The 27,746-nt window shown below is 44.8% G+C and overlaps 1 protein-coding gene across 1 annotated transcript in view; it reads right to left on the bottom strand.

Moving 5' to 3' along the window:
- The window catches only part of kif20ba (kinesin family member 20Ba), a gene marked incomplete at its 5' end in the record, with an annotated part of 95,680 nt that overhangs the window by 30,540 nt on the left and 37,394 nt on the right, over positions 1 to 27,746 (bottom strand). The window contains 7 exons of the mRNA XM_079559361.1: positions 13,981 to 14,190; positions 15,876 to 15,974; positions 19,525 to 19,644; positions 24,050 to 24,226; positions 25,736 to 25,891; positions 25,970 to 26,094; positions 27,460 to 27,585. Coding sequence (XP_079415487.1) covers positions 13,981 to 14,190; positions 15,876 to 15,974; positions 19,525 to 19,644; positions 24,050 to 24,226; positions 25,736 to 25,891; positions 25,970 to 26,094; positions 27,460 to 27,585 — 1,013 coding nt within the window. The remainder of the gene's footprint in view (positions 1 to 13,980; positions 14,191 to 15,875; positions 15,975 to 19,524; positions 19,645 to 24,049; positions 24,227 to 25,735; positions 25,892 to 25,969; positions 26,095 to 27,459; positions 27,586 to 27,746) is intronic.

Genomic DNA, 27,746 nt, shown 5'->3' with positions numbered 1-27,746 from the left:
TCGGGACGATGCCAAATGGTTTTCGGGACGGTGTCGGGACGGTCATGAAAAAAGTTAGTGTGGAGCCCTGCTCTAGCCCATTCCTGTGTGGAGTTATGATTTTTTAAGGAAATAACCAGTATGGTCATTCCAGCCATTAGGGGGCAGCTTACATTTAAAAAAAGGAAATTCTACATGTGTCCAGCAGAGTGCACTGACATAAGAGATTTTTTTTAATTTTATTTTAAAATCACAGCTCATTAATATTAATTTAAAAGAAACAAGTCTTCTCAATGTATTATTTCATGTTTACATTACATGCGGCCCGCCACCCGCCGAGGAAGCTTTAGGCCCACCACCCAAATGAGTTTGACTCCCTTGAACTCAACATTTACCAGCGCTTGAATAATCAATGCCATGTTTCCCCCAATGGCCGCTGGCTGCTCTAATTTATGCCCACGACACTAGAGGCCGCCATTGTTGTAGTGCCTCGATATCGCCTCTAGTCCCCCATTGAAAAGCATTGGAGTTTAGACACGTTAAAAACAATTTTAACGCCTGGTTTCTATTTTTTAAACACTAGACTAGGCTAGATATTCCTCCTGAGATAACGCTGGGTTAGTCACAATTAAAGAAACCAGGCTGGTTTTCGTAAGAAGAATTTTAGAAATCTTGTACTTAATGAGGGTCGGACTGTTAGCATTGGAGCAGCGCGAGCTGCACATCACGCAAGGGCCGAGTCTACAGTGGTCATTATGGTAAACGGCGAGGAGTGAGCAGAAGCTGTCCATTATATTTACAGTCTATGGTTTCCCCTCAAGTCCCATTTCCCATTGCCTTGACTACAAAGCATGTCTTGCTGATAGCTAGCAAGCAGTGACCGTTTAACAAACATTGCAGAACATTTTCTCGCACGTTTTTCATACATGTTACTTTTATGCAACCAGATGTGAAATACAAACACATCTGCATTGCACAAAGCGCTGGGTGGGCACCTAAAGCATACTGCACGCCTCGCCAGAGATGCATTTAGCGGCTTAATTCCCATCTGTTATTTCACCAGCCGACCCGTATCATGACACCGTTTTTTCAATGACAGTGAAAGCCTTTATTACGGGCGGCGCAGTGGGGCGGCGCGGGACGGTCGCTATATGTCCTTGGTAATTACAGCCCGTCGCGTTGACACCAGTGATTTTGCGTCGCCTAATGGCATCGTTCCCTGACTTCTCCGGGAGGTCCTGACAGCGCCAACGCATCGCTGATGTTAATAACACTGGCCCCATGTTACCGAGCTCCTCATTGGTCTCACGCAATGAAACATGAGGGCCGAGGGTTTGTTTTTTTTAATAGTGGACTGACTTTCATTTCCTTCATGCATTTACTTCCACATATAAATATAGCAATTTTTGAATCAACAAGAACGTGAGGAAAGAGGAGGAACGCACACCAAAAGTTGTATCAGAGGTGTAGCTGTTGAGGAAAATCTTCAAAAGGGGGTGGGGGGTTGATTGTGAATAATAATGGTAGAAATGAGGATGAGTTAATAATGAGAACAATAACATTAAAATACAAAAACAGCTGCACGGAACTGGGTTAGGAGTGTTTGCGTGTGTGTGTTCTTGTAATTACGATATTGTGAGGACCAATGTGAGTTTTTAACCAACAGAGTGAGGACATTTTGGGTGGTCCTCACTTATTTGAAGGACTGAGGGTCAAGATGTGGTTTTAGGGTTAGGATTGAGTTTAGAACAGGGTTAGGGGCTTAGGGTCTGGGTAATACATTACCTCTACGAGTGTCCTTGCTAAGATACAATTACAAACGTGTGTGTGTGTGTGTTATAATGAATGGTGTGGAGGAGTTAAGGGGAGTTGGCTCTCAGACACAGGAGAGTAAAATTAGAGACAGAAGAGTTAGAGATGGAGCAAAACAAATTTGATTAAAGCAACATCAAATCAGAAAGGGTTGGATTTTAGGGTCCAGGTTCTGCTGAGTAACTGTAGGGGGGTGGTGTGTATTCCATTGTCATAAAGTCTGTTAGTAGAGTTTGTTAGTAGATTTTTCCGTTGATTAATATGGATGATATTTCGTTTTTTCCAGTTCATGAAGATAGTTCTCTTGGCGATGGTTGGAGCGTATCGCACACTCACGTAGCCGATGATCATTCTTTTTTTTCTTTTCTGAACCATGAATCAACAAGACCACCACAGCAAGGCCAGAATGAAGATGCTAAACTAGAGAACACATGGCTAATTATGCAAAATGAACAAACTCCATGTGGCGTAAGTTACCTTGAAGGGGTTAGCGGAGAGGTAGCAAATATTGTCCCTGTGCCTGTTTGAGTTTTAGACGCTGCAGAGCCTCCACAGCCGATATTTGAGCATTTCATTAGCCACAATGCAGCTGCTGCTCTGGTCCACAACAAAAGCCGCTATATTGAGACACACAACAACGCTCGCGGTCTGTTTTCCCAGCGCAAATGTCGTGTTTACAATGTGGATCTAGGCTGCTGAAAGAAGTTTGCTTCAAGAAAATAAACTGATCCTGGATTTGTTCAAAACAATCATAGTGAATTGAACCTTTATTTTAAAACTAAACTAGCACTTTCCCAAGCCTTGCCCAGTGCTGAGCAAAGTTGTGGCCATTCCGTCGTCTGTCTCGATGCTAAACTTTCCCCACATCTGTCAGCTACATCCCATACAGTCACGGCGCTATAAGAAGCCCGTCCCCAACTGTCATGTCCGCTCTGTCTGCGTCTCCTTTCATCTCAGTCTGCCACTTTTATCTGCTGCCCTGCGCTCCTCTCTTCCCTCTACTCTGCCCGGATTTATTTCACTTCAGCTTCGCCCTCTCTCCGAACCCCCCCCCCCCCCAAAAAAAAACTCTCTTTCAATTCCATCTCCCTCGGCGGATTCCACCTCTCCTAAACACACTCTGAATCCATTTAAGTTTGGCCCACTTTCCGGGATTTTGGAAAGCAGCTTGGTCAGAATGTGGGGTTGAGTTGAGGAAAGAAAGGCTATCCGCTTTATAAGTGCTTAGCTCTTTAGACCTTTTATTTGAGCTGTTTACATTCTTAGAATTCACATCATTACACAGTAATAGAAGCTCAAAAGGAGTCCCGGCGGCAAAAGCACAAAGAAAAACATCAGATAATACCATTTGCAGGCCGTGGCACTCATATCAAACATATTTGTGTATTGAAACCAAGAGGGCGTGTCCAATTGGTTGAGGACAGAGTCAGTGATACCTAAAGATTTTGCAACGTTTAGAAGAAACTTTCATGGGATAAGGCCGGCAAATTATTCCCGACTTTGCTTACACACCTAACCGCGGCTCCATGTCGTCCAAGTCTATTTGTCTCTAAGCGCAATGAAACATCTTGCTCATTGAGGTTTCGTATGATTTGTTATTTCCCCATCATTGCGTTTCTGTCGTGGTTGTTTTGGGCTCTTGTGTTTGTTGTTTTTTTTGGTGTATGTTTTCATGACTCCGTGGCTCCGCTCTGGAAACTGGGTCATCTCTGCAGCGAGAGCAGCGGCGAAAGCACAAAGTGTACAGAGGAGTAAGAAAATAAAAGCGCGCGCCTCTCCTGGGACGTCGGCTTCTGTGAGACCGAACTGCACTTGAGGATTTGCTTGTTTTGCCAGTAAAATGCCATCGTCTGCGTTTGAGGTTACATTCATGAGACTACAGTTAATATGGAGGTGGAGGACGGGTTAAAATTCTGTGATTGAAATTGCGTTTTTACACGGCTGTGCACTCACACTCGAGAAACATCTATTTCCTTCCCTGCAGCATATGTAGTGATCATAAGGTACTGAGGTTAAAGATTACTAGGGATGCACCGATACACCAGTATCGGGCCGATACCACATGCTTGTACTCATACTCGTACTCATTCATGAGGTCCCGATAACAAAAACCGATACCATTTGACGTGCGGCCAGCGCACCTACGAGGCGCACCTCTCAGCTGAGGAGAGAAGATAACAAAAAACTGGAGAATTGTTTAGTGGAAATACAGTAATCCACATAGAGCTGACTTTATTACAGTCTGCGCTCTCGAAATCAGAGTCTGTGCTGGATTTAACCAGAGCTAAATGTTGTTAGTGCTGCAGCGTGGAGTCTGCAGTGTTTACAAGATACAGGCTAACGTTGCTAACTCGCGGCTAGCAGTTTGGGCCATTCTGACGCCGTTTTATGCCCAGGGGTTTATTCATCTGAAAAACTAACCCAGCGACTAAAAAGTCCTCAGAAAATCCAAATTAAAGAGATACACCATGTCCATATTGAGTGAAAATGAGCTGCAGCAGAACAATGAAAACGCTGTAGCTGCTCGCTAAGTTACTACAAACACACGAGAAAATCTACACGGAGCTGAAGTAAAGACGAAAAGAGACCATTTAAGTAACATCTCAATACTATTGTGAAATAAAAATACATAAATGAATAAAGCACAAGCATTGGGGGGCTTTTGGACATAGGCTTTTCTGTCTATGATGGACAGTGCAATAAAAATTAAAAATTATATTGAATGAAAATAAAATAAATAATAAATGGCATCAGCACAATTCTAATATAACTGCTCTTAAATGTGTCGCCTACTTTACTTAAGGAAATGTACATGAGTAAATTAACTAATTACAAACCAATCTGTTATGAAAAAAGTAACAATGTTGAAGAAAATGCCTTGTGCTCGTATCGGTATTCGGTATCGGCAAGTACTTCAATCAAAGTTCTCGTACCGGTTTTAGAAAAAGTGGTATCGGTGCATCCCTAAAGATTACTGCGCCAAACTCGTCTTCATGAGGAAATGGGAGGAATGGGTTAAGAAGGATTGGAATAAGGTTGTGACTCATTTCAACTAACTCCAGGGGATGAGCTTTTTGTGTGTGCTTTGAAGAAAAAAAGCCTTACTGCATAGCACGAAAAACGCCATCCACATTATGCATCTGGGATCGAGCAGGCCCGAGCAGTTTGACCCCGTCAGTGGAGCTCATTAGTTCTCTCAGACATGTTCCGTACATCGACACCTACGATAACAGGGCTTTCCCTCAGCCTTGCCCTTCGTTTGTCTCCTTTGAGCCAGCAGGACCGACACGCTCATTAGCAGAGTTACTTCAAATTCTCCTTGTATGGTTTATATATAAAATCAGTTGGTACAAAAGGGCAAATGTGGTCCAAGTACAGACATCATTCCCTTTGTCAGCAGCTCACACACAAACACACACACTTCTTGAAACGTCTTTAAACTCCAAAGCCCGTGTCTACCCAAGCGCAATGGATAGAGCTTTCCCCAACATGTTCCGACACCACTTTATATAGCTCACTTTACATTATTCATGTTCAGGATCCGGGGAGCGAGGCGAACATAGCAGAACATAATTCGAGCAGTAAGCCTGGTGTCGTGGATATAATCACTGGAGGATGGCGTTGGGCAGGAGTGCATGCGTGTGTCAAAAGCAGTTACTAAGAGCACACAGTCGTGGGTTTTAGATTTGGTTCAATCCCTCCATTGAAGTGGATATGAGCAGAACAGTGGCTTCTAAACGCCGGACTTGATATTTCACATGTTCAAACTGACAGATAAAGTTAGAGCAACATGGTGGCACGGTGGTGCAGCTAGAAGGTCCTGGGTTCGATTCCCACCAGGGACGGGGGTCTTTCTGTGTGGACTTTGCATGTTCTCCCCGTGTCTGCGTAGGATTCCTCCGGGTACTCCGGTTTCCCCTACTACTAAAAGTCCCCTCTTTTACAGTAAAAGGGGATTCCTGGCCCCTCTGGGGAGTCCCCTGTAAAAGAGATTCTTAATTTCAGTGGGACTTTCCTGGTTAAATAAAGGTAAAAAAACAACAACAAAAACTGCAAAGACGACACGCTAAAATAGCAGAAATAAACTCATTTGTCAAACCAAAAGCTGACCTGTCTTGGCAGTAAGCAGACCTTTGTTCATGTGGGAAAAATAACAAACTGTTTTTCCATCAAGTTGTTCAGTAATTTGTTGACTGTCCCTAACCGTAGCACAAAGTGCCGGCGTAGAAAGTGCCAGCTTCACCGCTCAGTCAAGCTGATGTCAAACATCTGAATAATCCTTGTTTAAATTTTGAAACTAGACACTCTGATACTCCTGTGATTTTGGGAGCTCTGATGAACAGAACTGAAATAATTGACAATCAACAACTTGTAAAAAGTCACGATATGGACATTTCATCTGGGCATTTAATCACAACGCAGCAGAAATGACCACGTTCGTTAGTTCATTGTGTGTTTTGAATGCCCCGCCCACCGGTCCTGCAGCAGCAGCCCTTAGAGAGAGAGAAGGAAGAGAGAGCAGAGAGGATCTCCTGCACAGAACAACCATCTCCATACCTAGGGCTTTAGATCTTTCTGCCTCATAATCGCGGACCAATGTGGTCAACAAGGCCACAGTTTTGTATGATCTAAAAATAAACCGTGTGTCAGATGCGAGCACCGTTAACCTATTGTCACCACCCTGTCCTATTTTTGTCACAATATTAGAACTCTATATTATCTTAAAGGGATATTTCAGGATTTCTGACATAGGGCCTCATTTCCTAGTTATCCAGAGTGTTGCTGATTTCTGGAGATATTTTTTTTGGTAATTCATGCAGTTCTTATATATGAAGAGTTACGTGGCGCTAGGCTAGTGCAAGGCTAGCACATTTCTATGGTATCAGCTAGCCTGCATCAAAAACAGTCTGACCCGCTCCACAGAGCACCTGAGGCAAATCACTTATAACGCCAGACTAACCATATAAATGTCTGTGTCGATCTTTTTTGGAATATAGCTGACCTTGCGTCACATGAATGATCGCATTTTAAGGGACTATTTTCTTGCAGATCACTCCGCCGCTGCATAGCTTATACAACCACGAAGCTGATGCTGCTCAAATATAAGTTATTTTAAATGCAAAATGGTTAAAATTATTCTATCGACACAGACATTTATATGGTTAGTCTGGTGTTATAAGTGATTTGCCTCAGGTGCTCTGTGGAGCGGGTCAGACTGTTTTTAATGCAGGCTAGCTGATACCGTAGAAATGCACTAGCTTTGCATTAGCCTAACGCCACGAAACTCTTCAAACAAGAACTGCATGAATTACAAAAAAACTATCTCCAGAAATTAGCAACACCCTGGATAACTCGGAAATGAGGCCCTATGTCAAATATCCTGAAATATCCCTTTAAAACAAGGTGAAACTCATGCCCACATTCTCAATAGTTGATGTTCTTTTCTTAAGCCCGCTTTCAGTCACAGCTCAGTGAAGAGTGAAATGAGGGAGACAGTTGTGTTTCATAAAACACGCAATATCTCTGTTTCTAGAAAAAAAACTCTGCTTTTGATCAAAAATAGCCTCCGTTTAGCTTTTTTTCAGGAACAGAGGCATTAAACTGTTTTCACCTACGGAGAGCTTAGAGTCTCACCTTTCAAACATAGCATGTGCCCATAGCTATAACATCGAATACACTGGTGCTACAAATATCATGAAAAATGGTCTGGATTGTCTGCACCCTACAGTTAAATCCAGGGATATGATCAACCTTAAGTTTAGTTTTATCTATATTTTCAGACCACTGTTAGTTTAGTCGACTAAATAAAAACAAAAAGAACACTGTAGTGGTCCAGAGCAGTTTATTCTAAAAACAATGAAACCCAAACCACCAAAGCGACCGTGCTGCGGCGCTCATGTAGACGAACGCCTCACAAAACCCACTCTCTCCAAAGAAATCTCCATTAAGGCTCAAACTACCCTTAACACAGACTGAACAGAACTTACTTTCTCAGAAAAAGGCACCACTTCTACACCTCTAGTCTGCAGAGGTGTCGCCCTTGCTGCAGGCAGAGGGAACTTATTTACAGCACAGAAAGAAGAGGAACAAGGTGCGAGAGTCTGTGGAAATGTGGTTAACAAGCCTGGGAGCAAAGACATCTGTGGCCACAAACGTAGAGGAAATGTGACTTTACCTCACACAAAATGTGGGTTTGGGAAACTTTCAATGAGCCGGGTTCCATTAGTATTACACTTTCTAACCAACACAGTGTATGATAAATATACACACGAGAAACGACGGCACATAAGTGAGAACTGCTTCAGGACGGTTCTAAAAATAATAATTTGACTTGATTTTTATGATTATTATGATTGTTATTAAGTCACTATCTAGACTGGGCTACACAGAGGGCTTGACATGAAGCATTTTCAGGTACTTGCCCACCGGCATTTTTTACTTGCTGAAAACTACTTCTACTTCCTCGGTATTCACATCTCGACACTTGAGCATTGTTCCACTCATAATTGTGTTCATTCAATCATATTTTTATGAATCTTTCTTGACAATTGTTTGTCCCTTTATTTCCAAATCTACAATGTCACAACCGTTTTTTCTACAGGCTTGGGAATTCTGCCATTGATTTGTATGGGGAAGGCTCCCCATTCATTTGAATAGGATTTCTGATACAGTTAAGTCTGTCAGTGATTTAAACAGTGTATACAAAGTGACGAGTTTCTGCAATTTCAACAGTTTTACAGTTTCTGCAACAAAATATTAAATATTAATAATTTTTGCAATAACACCACTATAATGCAACTTAATAGGGATTTCCACAAATAAAGCAGTATAATACAATTTAATAGGGCTTTTTGCATGTAATGCAGCATAATGCAACTTTATGGGGATTTTTGCATATAAATCAGTATAATGTAACTTAATAGGGATTTTTTCATATAAAGCAGCATAATGCAAAAATTATCGTGTATAAATATAGATCAAATAATGAGTTTTACTTTGGGTTTGGGTCGCCACCTTTTTAAAAGCTCAGGGTTTTTACTGTTCCATCATCTGAGCAGGTCTGTCTCTGCTCATCTGTGTAACATCTTATTGAAAAATAAAATGAATGATAACAATATTACTACTTCCTTCTCAGTATTTTTCTTATGTTGACGTCATATTAATTAAGTCTTAATACAAAACTGATGGAATATCGACAGAACATTTTACTGACACCTAAAAGCGTGTCTAATGGGAGAATAACCAGTCAGAGGTGTTTCCTCCCCCTGTCATTGTGTCCTGTGCTGCTGCAACTTGTTGCTGACATGACAGAGAAGTGATGCCAAATCTGTGCATGCCCAATGCAGACATGAATCTGTCCCAGGAAGGAGATACGATAGCACCAAAGCAAGACACTGTTCTGCATTGGGCTAATTTGTGCATGTATGTGTCATGACTCATGTGGCAGAAAACACGAGCTGTGCGGCTCAATTCATCAATGCAAAACCTCTCTCATTCCTAGTGCTTTGACCGCAGAGCTATCCTTGATTTTCTCAGAAATATAAAAAACATTGGTTTAGGACGCGCTCTGTTTGAGTGTTGAACTTAAATGAGCACAGATCTCGTAACTGATTTATCGGCTTATCGAGGTGGCGTCACAAAGGGCGATAATTGCTGCTAATTATCTTTGGCCGATAAATCAGAGCTCTTATTTTAAAGAGTTTTTGCAAAGTTCTAAAGGTTTGCTTACGGCTAGTCTAGCTTGACGCTGCAATTCTGCCTCTCGTCTCAAGTTGCTAAATGTTATAAAAATCCTTCCACACAAACTCAACTGTATCTACCACTCATCCGCGCTGGGTTTGAGGAAGTTTCACATGTAGGCGACTTGCTAATAAATAAATGCATAATTTGATTTCACTTGAGGCCAGATATGACTTTGACGTGGGTTGGATCACTCATCCCACACAGGCAATGTATTTATAGAATTTGACAAACTCGAGTGCGTGTTGTTGCCAGATTCCAGTCCGACTCCTGGAGTTAAGAGTGATCCTTCTGTGGGTTGGACTGATCGAGTGGAGAGAGTGTGAAATTTTCCCCAGAGAACGCGTGAAAAATGGAACAGCGGAGCCAGGAATAATTGAAAAAAAAGCCCGTCTCTGAGTCCTACAGCGGGTGAGGTGTTTTCAAAGCACCGGAACTATTTCAGGAAGAGCGAGGACTAAAGTGTGCCATGTTCAAATGTAGAAAAATACAGGAGTGTGGAGCTTCTTTTTCTTTATAAATGTAGCACTGACAGATGTCAAGAAATGAGCAGTAAGAAAGGTCTGATTTAAAGGGACAGTCATCGACCAAAGCACCTCATGGTCCGATCGTGGTCTGCATATTTAATAAACCAATCTCTTTGCTGTTTCAATACAGAACAATGACAGTACAGACAGTTTGTAGTTATTTTTAATGTGGGGAGCAATTTCTCTCATATTTTCTTGGGCAGCAATCATTTAGAAGAGAAAAACAAAACCAGAATTCTAATGATGGCAAAAACAATGCTGATTCATTAAAGAAACACTTACCCTTTTTTGCTAATAAACTGTCTAATAGTGTTGTCTACATATTCCGGTCATGATTTTATAAAGGTCAGCACACACTACACAACTTTTCTAGTCTTTAACGATTTTATATAGAATGGGGGGGTCCACACTACACGACTGGATTCAGTGCGATTATAAACGTCTGGGGGTTCACACTTAGCGACTGAGAATCGTAAGAGCGAACACACTACACGACTCTGACAAACAGCTGATGTTTTCTAACACAGTCTTTCCTCTCTGCCGCTTCATTTCTTCTCCGGCTTCAAAAACTCAAATCCGCAAAGACAGGCCTGTGTTTTGAGTGTTTTGAGCTTGTGCGTGTCCTGATTCAACGGTGTCAACAATGTCACAACATCACAGAGCTAGGCTACTGCTACTACGAAGCTTCAACTTGGCTATAGTTCTGTCAAATGGAGAGAAAAGTCGGCGACACGAAGAAGCGGGACGTATTTCAGTGGATTTAATAAGAAAAGGAGACGAGATGGAGACAGCGGAGAGGCTAGCCGCCGTTAGCCGGTGAAGCTGAACAGTTCGTCTCCAAACTCAGTAAGTGCCGCTAAACTCTGTTCACGGTTGAAATGTAGCTGGAAATGGTGGCTCTCGTGAACTTTTGGTGACAAAGTTGCGCTGTTTTGTGTGAGGCTGTGGCCATGAAATGAGTTTGTGCCACTTTTTTTGACAGAGAGAGAGAGAGAGATGAGAAGGGAGGTGCGGCGGTGTTCTTCTGTCTTTATATCAGTCTGCCATTGGCCGCTGCTTTCTGTGTGTTCACATTTGGGACGGTAAAATCACCCACGTTTCAGTGTGCGTCCAAAATCGGGCTTAAAAATCAAACATGTTTGATTTCCTACGACTGGAGTCTAGTCGCGTCTTTCTGCTGCCCACACTACACGATTTGAACGTCAGTCCAGTCGTGACCCCCCCACACTACGCGACCCAACTGTGTGACTGCCTTCGACTAGACGCGACTTGAAAAGACTTGGCGTGACTGAGACTTAGAGCAAAATCAGGCATTAAAGTAGTGCAGTGTGTGCTGACCTTTAGTGCAAATAAGTAAATAGATCAACTTTCTGCCTAAAAAAGTGAGTGTGGCGCCTCTTCGTAAAATCTGATGCCACTTGCCCTGCAGCACAAACACTCCAATGAAACGCTCCCACACATGGCCCTGGCCCCGCCTCCTGCAGTGAGGAGGGAGTGGGCTGTTTACCTGTAAGGTGACCGAGGCCTGTCAATCACAGACCAATAGCGCCCCCCACCACTCCCCCCCCCAGGAGCTCCTTAGTCCTGCAGGAACGCGTCTTTCTCACACTTTTTTTTTTTAAATCTCAAGCTCTCAGGCTGAGGCTCTGGAAGAGGCTCCCTTTAACAAAAAATGTGCCTGTCTCAGTAAAGTCCAACCCAGTGAATACAAATGGCTCGCTATTGGTCAAAGTGAGAGGCTGCAGGTTTTCTTTTTCTCTTTGGTTAAAAATGCAAAGAAATGTTTGATTTTTGATATATAAAATACTGTTTTAGCTCACCTGCATGAACAATAAAACCAATCTCACATTGAATTGCAATCGCAGAATGCCAGAAAAAAACAAAAACGCAAATTGGTTTCTTGTAAAATCGTGCAGCCCTATTTCTGGTTTCAAAATTTCAAGGGGGAAAATAGAATCTTTTGGGAAACACAGTTTTTGACAGTTTAACTTATTTATCACATACTAATAAAGTCAAGTCTAAATTGGGTATATGGATGTTTATTCACAGCAGATTGTTCAGTACAAGTGAAAAAACAGCAGTCATAGCAAGTGCTAGCTAGCGTTAGCGTTAACATGTAGCATCATGTTAGCATTCTCCGTTTTTTTCATGTATTTATGGGCTGTTGAACCACTTTGCTCCTCCCTGTGTCTTTGTATCATTATTTAGTAGAAAACTATATCAATAAATCAGCATTTGTTAAAGTAGTTTTTGAATAATTAGAGAAAGTTTAGATGTTTCTCCAAATTGTTTTCCCCCTTAAAGTGCAACTAAATGGGCGTGGCAGAGCCTTTCCCCACCCACAAACAAAAGTCAAAAATTGCTGAGAAAGGGGTGGTCTCGGAGGCTTTGGGGGAGACGAGGGGGGTGAGTGTGTGGGCGGGGTCTGCTCTGTTGACAGTCTCAGACCAAGCCCCTAGATCTGACAGGACACAGACTGCTGTTACCGCTGTCACCACTGTGCGCAAGGTTTATTTTTTCGTAGGAGAGTTGGTACATTCTCATGACTTGTGATTGCTTGATGTAGCAACTAGTGATGCGCGGGTCAGGGTTTTTTTCAACCCGCGGGTCCCGCATTTGGAGCAGGTTCTAACCCGCCCCAGCCCGCCCCGCAACGTTGTTCTATTTTTACAGCCCGCCCCGCCCCGCACCCGCAACCATTAAATATTACGCGTTACAAATATGATCCGTATGAACAGTACCGGCGTGTCATCGTGCACGCTCTCTCTCTCTCTCCCTCCGAAGAGCGCTGGGCAAGAGGGAGAGAGGAAGAGAGCAGATAGGCCTAACGCGAAGTCACACACAGTCGCACATACGGTGGAAAATAGGAGACATGAGCTCCACAAAAGCGTTCTCTGGATCACAAGCTGCAAAATGCTGCTTGTTTTATGAAAATCCGACGTATATTTACGCCAAAAACCTGCTGTAAAGACGACGGTGGAACCCGCAACCCGCGCATCACTAGTAGCAACTATCCTACGAAAAAAAAAAAAAAGATCGCCGCTGGTTTCTCTATTCCTCTACACCACCTCAGCCGAAGTGTGAGCATCGCAGGGGCGCCATCTTCTGGTTGACTCATGAGCTCAGGCGGTGTGTGCGCGACGCGTGTCCTGGTTGCTACGTGACGGAGGCGGAGGCGTGTGTGGGCGGGGCCACAGAGGCACAGAGGCAGAACTGATGACGTTTTCTGGACACCGTGGACACACTTTCCTCCAATCGCAAAATATCAAATGTAGTTGCTGCGTGAAACCAGTAGGGGCGCTAACCCTGCGGTTTTAGACACAAAAGTGAGATTTTGAACAAGTTTGCACCAAATGTCAACATATTGACTGGGACATGTAGCTAACTCTATTCAACAACCATTTAGACCGTTTATCAGCAAAAAAAAGTGGATTTGGTGTTTAGTTACTCTTTAACTGTTTTCAAACATGACCATGTATGGGCGATTCCAGAAATGCCGTCTGTATCTATACATGAGCTCAACAGGTGAAGCAGAACAAACGGCTAAACTTCTAAAACATGATTTGAACAATTTGCAAACTAACCATCACTGTTTGACCTCATTGTCTTCTTTTTTTCAGTCAATGTGGTGTAAAAAACATTGCGGGTGGGTGCCATATTTTCTTCTCCCACTTTGTATTTCCTTTTGCATTTTACTTCCAGCGCCCTCTGGTGGTAAGCTTCGATAACACATGCTAGCCATTAGGAACGTGTGGAAGCATATGCAGTGCCAGTAACTACAAACGCAAAGATCTATTTAAATGTGAAATGGGAGCATGAGTTGAATGCTAGTGTGAAACTTCAAAGTGCACATGAAATGCTAAAGCACTCAGAGCTGCTGACCTACTCTACTCTGTACCAGGGTGGTGTGTAGACGGGGTACCTTGTCCATCTCGGTGCTCTTCCTCTTGCGGGCCTGGCGGGTGATCTTGACGGTGACGGCGCTCTCCTCGCCCTGCCGCCTCAGGGCCATGCGGTTGGGCTGCAGCGGGCTGAAGGAGATCTCCAGCTCGGGCCGAGGGAAGCGGCTGGTCCGGCCGTTCTCTGTGGAGATCTCCGAGGAGTCCAGCACGGAGGGACAGCTCACCGAAGTCTGGAGCGGAGAGGGACGGGGTTATGGACACCGAAAGTGCACAGCTGCTTTCAAAACATTAGCAAGAACCACAATGCTTCCTTGGAAAGCTAACAGGTTAGCATCCAGGCTTTGTTTATACACATACTCGCCAGAAAGAACAGACTTGTAGTAATATTAATAATAATGCATTGGTTTTATATACCGCTTTCTGGAAACTCAAAGACGGCAACATTGAATTATTCATTCACTCCATACTTGGTGGTGGTAAGCTATTACTATTGTAGCCACAGCTGCCCTGCGGTAGACTGACAGAAGCAAGGCTGCCAATCTGTGCCATTGGCCCCTTCGACCGACGCGAATGAAGCCTGTGGCTGACTGGGAGACGCAGACTCTACAAACACCATTAACCAAAAGCAGTTCCACTGAGCTCCACCAACCGCCTCCAACAAAAACCTGTTTGACCTCCAGACAGAAGATTATCAGGCCGGTAGGAAAAGGGCCTTTGATGAACAAACCAAACACATGCATGTATGTAACCATGGGTTCATTTCTATCTGTTCTTATTGTGGACCCATCTAGGTCACTGCCACAGAGTCTCCATTATGTCACGCAATTGATTCATTTCCATCCAGTCAAACTCCACAGGGCATCTAGTCCTGGGAAAGTTTGAATGGGTTATGTTTCGATGGAGGGGGCTGCATCAGAGCAAAACGATTAAAAAAGAAAGGCTGCCGCTGTTTTTTGAAGAGCACAGTTCCAGGCCCGTCACATGAGGACGTTTGCCGCTGCGATAAAAGCCGTTTCTTACAGCACGCTATGACAAAGTGGACATACAAGCCAGGCCTAAAGTAAAAGCAACTGTCCGTCAGTTCGAGGAAGAAAGTTTGTGAATTACTTGATCCCGTTCGAATGTCCATAAAAAAGACTGATGTTCTGGGGTCATTTCTGTTAATCATTATCCTGATAAACAAAAGCGAAGCGCAGTGCAGCATTGCTTTTTCCCCCTCCGAAAGCCAAAAACACAACAGGAGCGTTGCCTGCTAACTTGTGAGCCAAGGTAAGACTTGTTTACGTCCGTCTTGTCGTTTGCTGTCGTTGCTGGACGTCAGTTTCTACCACTGGAATATCCGGCACATTTACTTTCTACAGCGAGCGTTTTGTTGCTCTTAGCAGAGCCTTGTTATTCCGGTTACTGTTCGGTTTTGTTTTCGCAGGATATTGGCAGCTGGTGAATCATGACTAAAATGGTACCTTGCTGTATAAGAACCAGACCGATGGGGGCGTCTGTGAGCCACTTCCCGCACATGTCATGTTAAATCTGGGACGGCGACCCCAGACTGACCTTAAAATTTACTCTTTGGTTGCAGGGCACTGAGGGCTTAAGTTTCAGTGGTCACAGGTCATAAGAATGAGGAGCTAGCTAACCTAACAATGGCTAGGGCCAACATTGGGGTATTATACAATATCAGCTATCGGACAATATCGGTCAATAAAAAGGACGGATCTCCAGGACCGATGGTCAGAGCTTAAATTTATTGTATGCTGCACTTTTGCGCATAATTTCAGAGATTAAGACTAAAGTTTTTTTGTTTTGGAATCGACTAATTTTTGTCTTTCAAACGAGCTCCCTCTAAAGAACCTACTAAACATGAAAGTCCAGAAGTCCACCGTGTCCCTCAGTCTCTCATAACCGTGGTCTTTACCTGACTGATCACAGAGGTTCTGGTCTCCCTCCTGCTTCTGGACTTACGCACGACTGCTTCACTTTCCGGACTGGCCTTTTCGCTCACTCTGCCCTTAATCTGTCAATAAAAAACATAAAAAAAATAAGGTTATGGTCACACGAGCAAACAAAAACAGAAGCGACATGAGTAATGATTAAAGCGGGCCGTGTACTTGGAGACACTGTGCCCTCTGGCTGCGGAGAGAGTGGCAGCATTCGTCAGTGCCACGCGACGGCGCGCTCCCTGCGGTACTGTGTGAGATGTATTCAGGTTAACATGGAAGATGTCGGGGGAAATATATTCACAGATAAGAGGGCGAAGCTGTGGAGCAGAAAGGGGGACACGGTGCCAAAGTTGAAAGGTGCCGTGGTTTACGGGGACGTGTTATGCCACATCGATTTTCGGAGCTCGTCATTGCGGTGTAACAAAAACATGCCTGGAGTCGCTTGAGTAATCTTGTTCGCCGAGGTCGTCTTACCCTGGACGGGCTTTTTCCCATTGTATAGTTGAAACTAGTGACGGGATTTAGGGCTCTTTTAGTGCTGCATTGTGGAGTCTGCAGTGCTTACAAGATACAGGCTAACGTTGCTAACTCGCGGCTAGCAGTTTGGGCCATTCTGACGGCGTTTTATGCCCAGGGGTTTATTCATCTGAAAAACTAACCCAGCGACTCAGAAAATCCAAATCAAAGAGATACAGCATGTCCATATTGAGCGAATATGAGCTGCAGCAGAACAATGAAAACGCTGTAGCTACTCGCTAAGTTGCAACAAAACACACGAGAAAATCTACACGGAGCTGAAGTAAAGAAAAAAAGAGACCATCTCAATACTATTGTTAAATAAAAACACATAAATGAATAAAGCACAGGAATTGGGAGCTTTTGGACATGGGCTGTTCTGTCTATGATGGAGAGTGCAATAAAAATAAAAATTATATTGAACGAAAATAAAATAAATACATAAATGGCATCAGCACAATTCTAATATAACTGCTCTTAAATGTGTCGCCTACTTTACTTAAGGAAATGTACATGAGTAAATGAACTAATTACAAACCAATCTGCTGTGAAAAAAGTAAGAATGTTGAAGAAAATGCCTTGTACTCATCCTTAGTTGTTTAAAATAACATTTAAATAAGCTACCATCCATAAAAGGCACTTTTTTAATTTAACATCTTAACTCCCACTTTAACCAAGCACATTTTCTCCAGTTCAGCTTTACCTAAATCTAAAAGCTTCTCGACTGGTGCTTACAGCCTCATTGACTTTCAAAACTGATCTCAGACTTTTCCTCACATTGTCGTAATTGTGGTATTTTTTGCTGCTTTTTGAGGACTGTTTTGTTGCGTTTTTGTCGCTTTTTGATGCTTTGCAGCGTTCTCATTCGCGTCTCAGTTTTGTATCTGTTTTGTTGCTTTTCCCATCACTTCTTTGACACCTTGGTTGCGTTTTCGTTATTTCTTTCTCTACTGTTTTGCTGCATTTTCATCGGGCCTCATTTCCTAGTTTCCTATGTACATAGAATAATTTTTGGAATATAACTATTCATGAATTACCGCATTTTGAGGGACTATTTTCTAGCAGATCACTCCGCCGCTGCATAGCTTATACAACCACGAAGCTGATGCTGCTCAAATATAAGTTCATTTAAATGCAAAATGGTTAACGTTATTCTATGGACACAGACATTTATATGGTTAGTCTGGCGTCATAAATGATTTGCCTCAGGTGCACTGTGGAGCGGGTCAGACTGTTTTTGATGCAGGCTAGCTGATACCATAGAAATGCACTAGCCTAGCGCCACTAAGCTCTTCAAATACAAGAACGCCATGAAGTTAAGAAAAAAAAATATCTCCAGAAATCAACAACACTCTGGATAACTAGTCTGGATGCACCAATACCACTTTTTCTAAAACCGATACGAGTACTTTGATTTAAGTACTTGCCGATACCGAATACCGATACGAGTACAAGGCATTTTCTGCAACATTCTTACTTTTTTCAAAGCAGATTGGTTTGTAATTAGTTCATTTACTCATGTACATTTCCTTAAGTAAAGTAGGCGACACATTTAAGAGCAGTTATATTAGAATTGTGCGGATGCCATTTATTATTTATTTTATTTTCATTCAAAATATTTTTTCATTTTTATTGCACTTTATTACACAGACAGAAAAGCCCATGTCCAAAAGCTCCCCAATGCCTGTGCTTTATTCATTTATGTGTTTTTATTAAACAATAGTATTAAGAGGGTTACTTAAATGGTCTCTCTCGTGTGTTTGTAGCAACTTGGCGAGTAGCTACAGCGTTTTCATTGTTCTGCTGCAGCTCATTTTGGCACAATATGGACATGCTGTATCTCTTTAATTTGGATTTTCTGAGGACTTTTTAGTCAATGGGTTAGTTTTTCAGATGAATAAACCCCTGGGCACAAAACGGCGTCAGAATGGCCAAAACTCCGAGCCGCGAGTTAGCAACGTTAGCCTGTGTCTTGTAAACACTGCAGACGCTGCAGCACTAACAACATTTAGCTCTGGTTAAATCCAGCACAGACTCTGATTTCGAGAGCGCAGTCTGTAATAAAGTCAGCTCTATGTGGATTATTCCATTTCCACTAAACAATTCTCCAGTTTGTTGCTTCTTCTCTCCTCAGCAGAGAGCTGCGCCTCATAGGTGCGCTGGCCGCACGTCGAGTGGTATCGGTTTCTGAGTACAAGCATGTGGTATCGGCCCGATACCCGATGCTGGTATCTGTATCGGTGCATCCCTAATAACTAGGAAATGAGGCCCTATGTCAAAAATCCTGAAATATCCCTTTGAGCTTGTGCATGAATTTTTAAACTCCATATAGTCCCTTTAAAGAGCTGTTCAAAAGATCCACTCGCACATAAGCGTCACATTACTAGTTTCTACTACAGAGCCTTGGTACACCCGGGACTTGAGAGGTTTTCGGCACCAATTTGTTAGTGTCATGTCAACTTTTCACGCCAACCACCTCCTCAAATGTGTCACATTTTAGTCAGGTCAAAATGCATTTTTAATGAAGATAACGCCTTCCATTTCCTCCGTGTTCAAATGCCAAGGTTAATGCACTGTGACACAACGACAGGCCGCCTCCTGTTCACCGTCTCACTCTGACACATTCCTCTGGCGACGTCGGCGCCTCGGCAAACATGGCGAGTACTAATCTCTATCCACTTTGAATTTCCAACACTGTATTAACTTTCTATAATTGTAAGCGGTGTGAGATCGTGTTTATGACAAATTAAGACTAGTATTTTGAATAAAGAAGGATCGAGGCACTCCGTATTCCTTTTGTTGCACTGTCTTCCTTGTTATTTAGACGCTTTTTTCCCCAGCCGCTTTTAGATTTACGTAAAGCCAAACTGGAGAAAATGTTGGTTCAGGTGAGAGTTAAGAGGTTAATCTAAAGGGGGCGTGAGGACTGACTGAAAACACGTGAAAGTCCTCATTTCTATAAAGTACAACGTTACGCCATTTTGATCTAAAACTGAACGCTTCTCCTGTCAGTAACAGACTTTGCAGGACAATTTGAGCACTGAAATGGCCAAAACAAGTTCCAGCAAATCTGCATAAACCCGTCCTGCTTCTTCGTCCCACACTGACCTGCGGGCTGGCCTCTTGTTGCTGTTGGGCGGACTGGAGCTCCTCTCTCAGTCTCACGATCTCCTGCTCTCGTTCAGACAGAGCGGCCTGCAGCTCGGCCACAGCGACGCCCCCATCAGCCTGCGAGACAAGAGTCCACACAAGTCACATCTAACTAGTTAGCACGGAGTGCTCAAGGGCTACACAAGTCGGGGTAAGAAGTTTTCATGTGGACATATCATGCACATGGGGCTTAAAAATGGACAGAAAAACAACCTTTTGGTTCCTCAGCATTGATATTTCACGTTTTACAATTCTAAATAATGTTTCTGGAAGAATTTAATAGTTACAATGAAATACAGGCGCAGGAGCTGGAGAAGACTTTGACTGGGCCGCTGTAACGAAGGAGATGGTGATCGACTTCAGGACGAAGACACTACCGCACAGGGCACTGAGGTCCTTTGGAGTGAGCAGGCCTCGACTCAGGACTTTTTATGACTCTGTGGGAGCCCCTGCTCTCCACTACGCTGCCGTGTGCTGGGCCCCGGGCAGCACAGAGCGGGATAAGAACAGACTGAACAAGCTGGTCGGGAGGGCCAGCTCTGGACTCTGTGGAGGAGGTGAGGGACAAGAGGGTGTTAGCCAAGCTCACCTCCATCATGGACAACACCTCCCACCCATGGCACGGGACTGTAGGAGCTGAGCAGCTCTTTCAGTGGAAGACTGAGACACCCGCAGTGCAAGAAGGAGTGCTACCGCAGAGCCTTCATAATGTCCATCCATCCATCCATCCATCCATCCATCCATCCATCCATCCATCCATCCATCCATCCATCCATTTTCTTCCACTTGTCCGTTTCCGAATCGTGGGGGCAGCTGTTGGAGTCCAAATCACAGTGCACCAGCCCCTTATGGCTCCTCCTGCAGGTGGTGGGTCCACAGAAGGACGGCCTCATGATTCTCAGGCCTGTTGGTCTCTCATAAGGGGCTTCTGAACCGCTCTTTGTCTGACCCGTCACCTATAGGACCGGTTTGTCATGGGAGACCCTACCAGGGGCACGAAGCCCCCGACAACAGAGACCCAGGGATCATTCCGGCGCTCAAACCCCACCACCACGTTAAGGTGGCGGTTCCAGGAGGGGCCTTCATAATGTTATGAGTCTATATCAAATATTAGTTTCACATTTCAAGTTGTATTACAGAAATAAATGATTTTTTTCTCGATATTCTAATTGTCAGAGTTTCACCTGTAGTTTCGATGGAAGTCGTGTGAAATCATAAAAGCAGCTGCTGTTTTGGCCGGTGGCTCTCAAAGTGTTTTTAATGCTGATGTTTGAAACACAACAACAATTCAGTGACGTTAAGTAAAGTCTGAGGCGGTGACAGGGAAAGCGTGGAGCGTGCGGTGAAGTGCGACAGACCGGGCCACAGCGGGCAGTTGGTCTGACAGAGGACTTCAGCTCCCTGCACTGACGAGGCAGACTGTTCAGCTGCTGACTACACAAACACTGCCTAAAGAGACGTGGTGCTGAGTCACTGACATATTCAGCAGTCAAAGCAGTTTGGATCTGTCAGTATTCTGGGAAGAGAAATCATAAAGGCACACTCTAATGTTTGAAACCAAAAAAAGAAGAAAAAGAATGAAACAAGAGAACTGAGGGGAGCGGGACATCACCAGATCGTCTGCATGGAGTTGTTGCCGCTTCGCTTCGACGACAGGCGGCTAAACATAAGGTTATTGTGCGGACAAAGAATGAGACCTCAGTGGACTATCTTAGGCCCTGTCCACACAAAGTCAAGCACTAAGCTAGGGCTGCAACTAACGATTATTTTGTAATCGATTAATCTATCGACTATTTTTACGATTAATCAATTAGTCGCTTGGTTATGAATGGTGTAGGAAAATGTTATTTTTTCCATTTTTTTATCACATAAAGCTAAAGTGGATCCGCTTGAGGACGTGTTGATGGAGTAAACGTAAAGTAAATGTTTGTTGGAGGCTCTTGGTGCTAATTCTGCTTCTGATTGGATCAGACACAAACAGATATTCATGAAATTTACAATATACAAAGTGTACTACATACACTTGCTATAAAAACAAAGTAGGTTTTTATCAAAAATACTACATTTTCATGTAATTTTTGGTCTATTTGAGTCTGTGTAAACCAGAAAACGATTAATCGATTACTGAAATAGTTGTCGACTATTTCAATAATCGATTAGTCGTTGATTAATCGATTAGTTGTTTCAGCCCTACACTAAGCTTTAAAAATATTTGATCAATCAGAGCTCGACTCCATCCATCCAGTAAAAGTCCGGTAACTGACAGCTTTTCTGCGTTAGTCCCGTGAGTCTGAAGAATAAACTCACCTCCCTGTCTATTCTGTAGATAATAAATCCAATGAGAAGTTTCATATTTACCAGCGGCATTATTCAGAAAGTTTACAGTGCATGTGCCATCTACCGTCTTGTTCCATTTTCTTTGGTAGCACCACAGCGCCTCACACAGGCCTGGCAGATGAACTACGGCGTTTTCACAGATGTGACTCGATCCATGTGGACGCACACATTTACTGAGCTGGCTCTGTGTTAAAAGAGAAAGTTTCTGAATATCTAAGTGTTTTGTCTTCTTGAGGATATAGCCTTAACCTCTTGACCCCCACCTTAAAGAGACTAGATGCAAGTTAGTCATTTTATGCTCACTACTGCCACCTAAGGTCTTACACGTAACTGCAGTTTCTATATAAAGCTTGTGCATGACGCCGCTTCGGCCCCGAATTTACAACTTTTTGAGTGACAGTGCAGGATTTTAGGGCGCACTCACACTTGACATCCGAACCGTGCCACTCTCCAGCTCGTTTGAGGAAAGGCCTGGATGCCCCGAACGGCCCGCGCTCACACTTACACAAACAAACCGAGCCGTGGCCGAACACGAGGAGTTGTTTACAAGTGTACGTGAGCAGCAGCAGCGCAACATAATGCGGAAGAAAAAAAAACCTAAACAGCTGCGTGAAATAATGTCTACTTTGACCCCCTGTCAAATCTCTTCACTCCACTTTTCTTTGCATTTTACTACAGTTTAACAAAAAGGGCTATGGTGAATATAATAGTCGATTTTAATAAAGCAGAGAAATAGAGAAGTGCGCGTCCCTCTGTCCCGCTCAGCTGGGGCGGGGGGTGGAGCAGCACCTTTGGAGTCATATACAGCCTTCAAAACAACGCTACGAGAACAGAAGATCTGACGCTCAGTTTATTCATTCATTGCTGCTTCGGCCACTGGTTAAACAGCTTTATGTTGGTGAACTCCTGGAAGTATAGACTATACTTCGTATACGCTACATTGCGACAAAGCACTTAACACAAATGCGCACCGAAGTCACAAGCGATAAAAGCACCCGCAGGTTTTATCTGTCCCACTAAAGCCTGCGGCTAAACCAGGTGCAGCAGCAGAGAAGCTCGGACACAGGGCGGGAGATGCGCAGCCGCTCCCGTAAAGTCAGCCCGAGACGTGCGTGAAGCGGCCAGGGCGTCGGGAGTGAGCGGTCGGGGAGACGAGCGGTAGGCCTATGTGGCCGGGGGTCCGGGGAGCCGCCCCGGAGCGAAGCGGTCGGGGGCCGGGGAGACGAGAGCGAGGCAGCCGCTGCTCTGTTTGATAAATACAGTCTTTTCTCACTGTTTTACGTGACAAATGCACCCGCCCAGACAACAGCCGCTTGTATCCGTGCGTGTGCGCAAACACGAGCAACCGAGCCGCGCTCTGGCCCACCTCCTCTAAGCGGGCCAAAGTCCGGAACCGAGTCCGACTCGGGCACGGATTGATTGCACTCACACTGCACAAACGAACCGCGCAGAAGGGGCTTCCAGCGCTTGGGCGCGGTTCGGATGGACAAGTGTGAGTGCGCCCTTAGAGGCAGTTGTGGTGAACAGGTCTGCGTTCATTCTACACATTAGGACATGGCTCGAAACTCTGTATAGTCCCTGCACATCTTACAGCTTTTATGCCAGAGTCACACCTCAACAAAACAGTTCTAAATGGATCATTTTCCTTGCATTGTTACCGTGATATTGTCACTTTTCATTGCATTTTTGACACTTTTTCCATCGCTTTTTTTTTTAATCACTTTTTTTGTTGCCTCTTTTTCATGTTTTTGTTTGGTTGCTTTAATCTTTTTTTGTTGCTAATTTGATGCTTTTTTATGTGCTCGGTTGGGGTTTAAGAGGTTAATATACTGAATGAGGCAAAAAAAAGATCAAGACTAAAAGAAATCCTGTGACTACGCAGAAGCTCATCCAAAATAACACTACAGAGAATGTATGCTGTAATGTCCAACGTAATATTAGCGATTTTATCTTAAGTCGTCTTCCAAACGTTTTCAACTGAGCATTAGGGCAAGGTACTGATATTGTACGCATGGCTCCTATGATCAGTAGGAACCAATATATTTCCGTTTTTCTTTCAAAGTACATCGCAATGACCATGTGAAGTCCATGAAACCTAGTAAGGATCAGGAGGAGGGGTTTGCGCGTTTGCCTGTGTGACCCTGACCTGTGCTGGTGGCTGGCTGGTCTTCTCCTGGAGCTCCTGGATGAGCTGGTCCTTCTGAGCCTGGCTGGACAGGAGCTTCTGCAGCTGCACCTCCAGAGCCGCCACCAGAGTGTCCCGCTCCCTCCTCCACTGCTCCAGGGCCTGGTCCTTCTCCGACAGCTGCGAGGACAGCGCCTCCTGAGACACACACGTTTAGCTGATGAGTAAGTAGTTTTCAATCATGATGGCCTACTAAGCAAAGACACATGAGCATTTCGAGGATTTCAACTGCAACAGAACAGATCTGTGGCGTTTCCCTTCACAGTCTTTTGTAAACTTCTCTCATGATGCCGACTCCTGACTGTATTAACGCGGTACCTGTCGCTGCTTCTTTGTTGCTTGAAACGTTATTCAGTGACTCTTGCACATGTGTTCCGTGTTACATAGACTAACGGGAGCAGATCACAGCTCTGGTGCCATTTATCAAACCCTCTACTTTTGACTGATGTGCGGCAAACTTTCCCAAGGTGCCCTAAAATCCCCTTCATTTCCTGCACAAGGTCCCCCCCTCCCCTCTCCCTTCTCTTTACCTCGCCTCTCCCTGCCCTTATTTTCCTCCCATCTCCCCCATCTCTTCCTCGCCTCCTCTCTCCTCCCATCTTTTCCCCTTGCCTCCCCCTCTCTTCCTCACCTCCTCCCTCTCTTCCTTGCCTCCCCCTCTCTCTTCCTCACCCCCTCTCTCTTCCTCACCTCCTCCCTCTTTTCCTCGCCTCCCCCTCGCTCTTCCTCACCTCCTCCCTCTCTTCCTTGCCTACCGCCTTTCTCTTCCTCGCCTCCTCTCTCCTCCCCGCCTCCCATCTTTTCCCCTCTCCTCCCCGTCTCTCTTCCTCGCCTCCTCTCCCATCTCTTCTCCTCACCTCCTCCCTCTCTTCCTCCCTCTCTCTTCCTCACCTCCTTCCTCTCTTCCTCACCTCCCCCTCTCTCTTCCTCGCCTCCTCCCTCTCTTCCTCGCCTCCCCCTCTATCTTCCTCACCTCCTCCCTCTCTTCCTTGCCTACCGCCTTTCTCCTCCCCGCATCCCATCTTTTCCCCTCTCCTCCCTGTCTCTCTTCCTCGCCTCCTCTCCCATCTCTTCTCCTCACCTCCTCCCTCTCTCTTCCTCACCTCCTCCCTCTCTTCCTTGCCTACCGCCTTTCTCTTCCTCGCCTCCTCTCTCCTCCCCGCCTCCCATCTTTTCCCCTCTCCTCCCCGTCTCTCTTCCTCGCCTCCTCTCCCATCTCTTCTCCTCACCTCCTCCCTCTCTTCCTTGCCTCCTCCCGCCTCTCTCTTCCTTGCCTCCCGCCTCCTCTCTCCTCTTCTCCCATCTCTTCCCATCTCCTCCTCGTGTCTCTTCCTTGCCTCCTCTCCCTCTCCTCCCATCTCTCTCTTCCACGCCTCCTCTCCTCCTCCCTCTCTCTTCCTCACCTCCTCCCTCCTCTCCCTCTCCTCCCATCTCTCTCTTCCACACCTCCTCTCCTCCTCCCTCTCTCTTCCTCACCTCCTCCCTCCTCTCCCTCTCCTCCCATCTCTCTCTTCCACACCTCCTCTTCTCCTCCCTCGCCTCCCCGCCTCTCTCAGAGACACCTCGCCTCCTCTCCTCCTCTCTCACTTCATCACCTCTCACCCCCTCTTCCCTCCCCCCTCGGCTCTCTGTGCGTGCCGGTCTCACCAGTTGGCTCTGCTGCCGCTGGTACTTCTCCCTGTCCTCGGCGAACCTCCTCATGTCCTGGTTCCTGCGCTCCTCGGCATCTTTGGCCTGACCGATCAGGGACCTCTTCTCCTCCGTCCAGGCCTTCCGCTCCGCCTGGTGCTTCTCTGCACTCGCCTGAATGAATTACACACACAGCTTTAGAGGGAGGCAATGAAAAGCCTGTACAGCCAGGTATGGATGGAGGAGGTTCACCTTGAGGTTTTCCTGGGCCTGCGCTGCCGCCTCCCTGACCGCTCGGAGCTCGGACGAGGAGCTGTCTGCTGGACTGGAGTGTGGACCGTCTCTTCTCAGTAGCATGTTTTTCAGTTTATCCACCTCTGCAATCAGAAAAGGAAAAACAAAAAGGACGTATTGGAAAATCTTTAAACCAAGTGGCTCACCGTCATTAGTTCATTTTTTTAAGTGGACTAAGGATTATTTTGGCAATAGATGAATCTACAGAATATTTTGATGGTGTATTGTTCGGTTGTAAAAGGTGCATGGGAATTCACAAACATTTTACCGCATGAGGCTAAAGCGATGCCATTTGAAGTGATCTAGACAGAGAACTCTTCAATGTAACGTTTGTAGGATGTTCCTAGTGGTTTAAAAGAGGTACTACAACTGAACTTGTGTCACACAAAGCTGCAGATGAGACACCAGTTTCACAATATGGAAACATCCCATTCTTGGAGGCTGCACTCGCACTAACTTGGGGATTGTGGAAGTGGGTCTAGCTCTAGGATTTGGCGAGGTGAGGGGCTCATTCTGCTTTGCGATTGGATGGTTCAATGTCTAGAAATGTAATAGCCTATATATGAAATGTAAAAACTATACAGCCTAAGGACAAGTTTTGGTCTGTGCATGAACCAGAAACTATTACTCCATGACTAAATTAGTCAACAACCATTTCAATAATCGATTAGTCATTGAATAATTGATCAATCAACAAATCCAAACATAAAGTCATGGCTGAGATGATGGAGAGCTCATGCGGTTCCTCCACCACTCATCTGCATAATAATTCAGACAGGTGCAAACTCCATCACTGTCTAAACCGCAGGGTTTACTGCACACTGGGGTGGGGGGCAGCAGGATGCCCTCTTTCCGGCACTCGCTACGAGTCGTCCCATCACCACAACCAATCTCCAAGACACGGTCAAATACTGACGACAGCGATGACAAGAGCAGGCTGTGTGTGCAGCGCTTTGGTTTGATTGAACACACTTTTATAAGAGTAAATGTACCTGTAGGCCGCCGTTCCCTTGAAACATTTGATGGTGCATGAAGAGAAAAGTCCAGTATTTCCAGAGCGCTTCAAAGGCACTTGAACAGCGTGGACAGCTGCGGCTCACAGACTATAGAGCGACGCTGAATATAGGTTGCACTGGTCTGTTTGCAGCCCCTGACAGCTGATTTCTCCATTATGAGATCAATAAAGTGCTTTCTTCTCTTGTAATCTTCCACAATGGCATCAATTCAAAGTAGTTTCACTGTAATCGCTGATGCATCTTTAAAAAAAAAATTTCCCACCTCAACAATCATCACAAAAAACTTCTCGAGCTCTTTGATTTTTGTTTTTTTTTGGACCGAGTCAAAGCAAAGTCCATTATAAATGAGCATTGTTCTGCCTCGGTCCACTTCCCTTGGGCTTGTAGAGGTAAACGCAGTGTGTATTGATCCGTTTGAGACGTGTGGAGTACCGTTGGTCAGCTGCTGGATGCTGTTGTCCTTCTCCTCCATGACCCGCTCCATCTGCTCCTGGGTCTCCTCCTGCTCCGACAGGGCCAGACGCATGTTCTCCATCACCTGGTTCTTCGCCTCCAGCTCTGCAAAGACATTTTGGAGATTTTGTAGCCTATCGTTTGAGGATTACTGAGGTCTGGTGAAGACCTCATTCCTCTGTAGCCTTTGTCTTTCTGCAGTAGACCTGTTTATGTCCTGGTTTACATGGTTTAGACCCGAGTTAGTCCTAGTCCTGACTCTTGCT

The sequence above is a fragment of the Gobius niger genome (assembly GCF_951799975.1).
Source record: "Gobius niger genome assembly, chromosome: 7".
NCBI lineage: Eukaryota > Metazoa > Chordata > Actinopteri > Gobiiformes > Gobiidae > Gobius > Gobius niger.
This window is presented reverse-complemented; position numbering and strand designations above follow the sequence as displayed.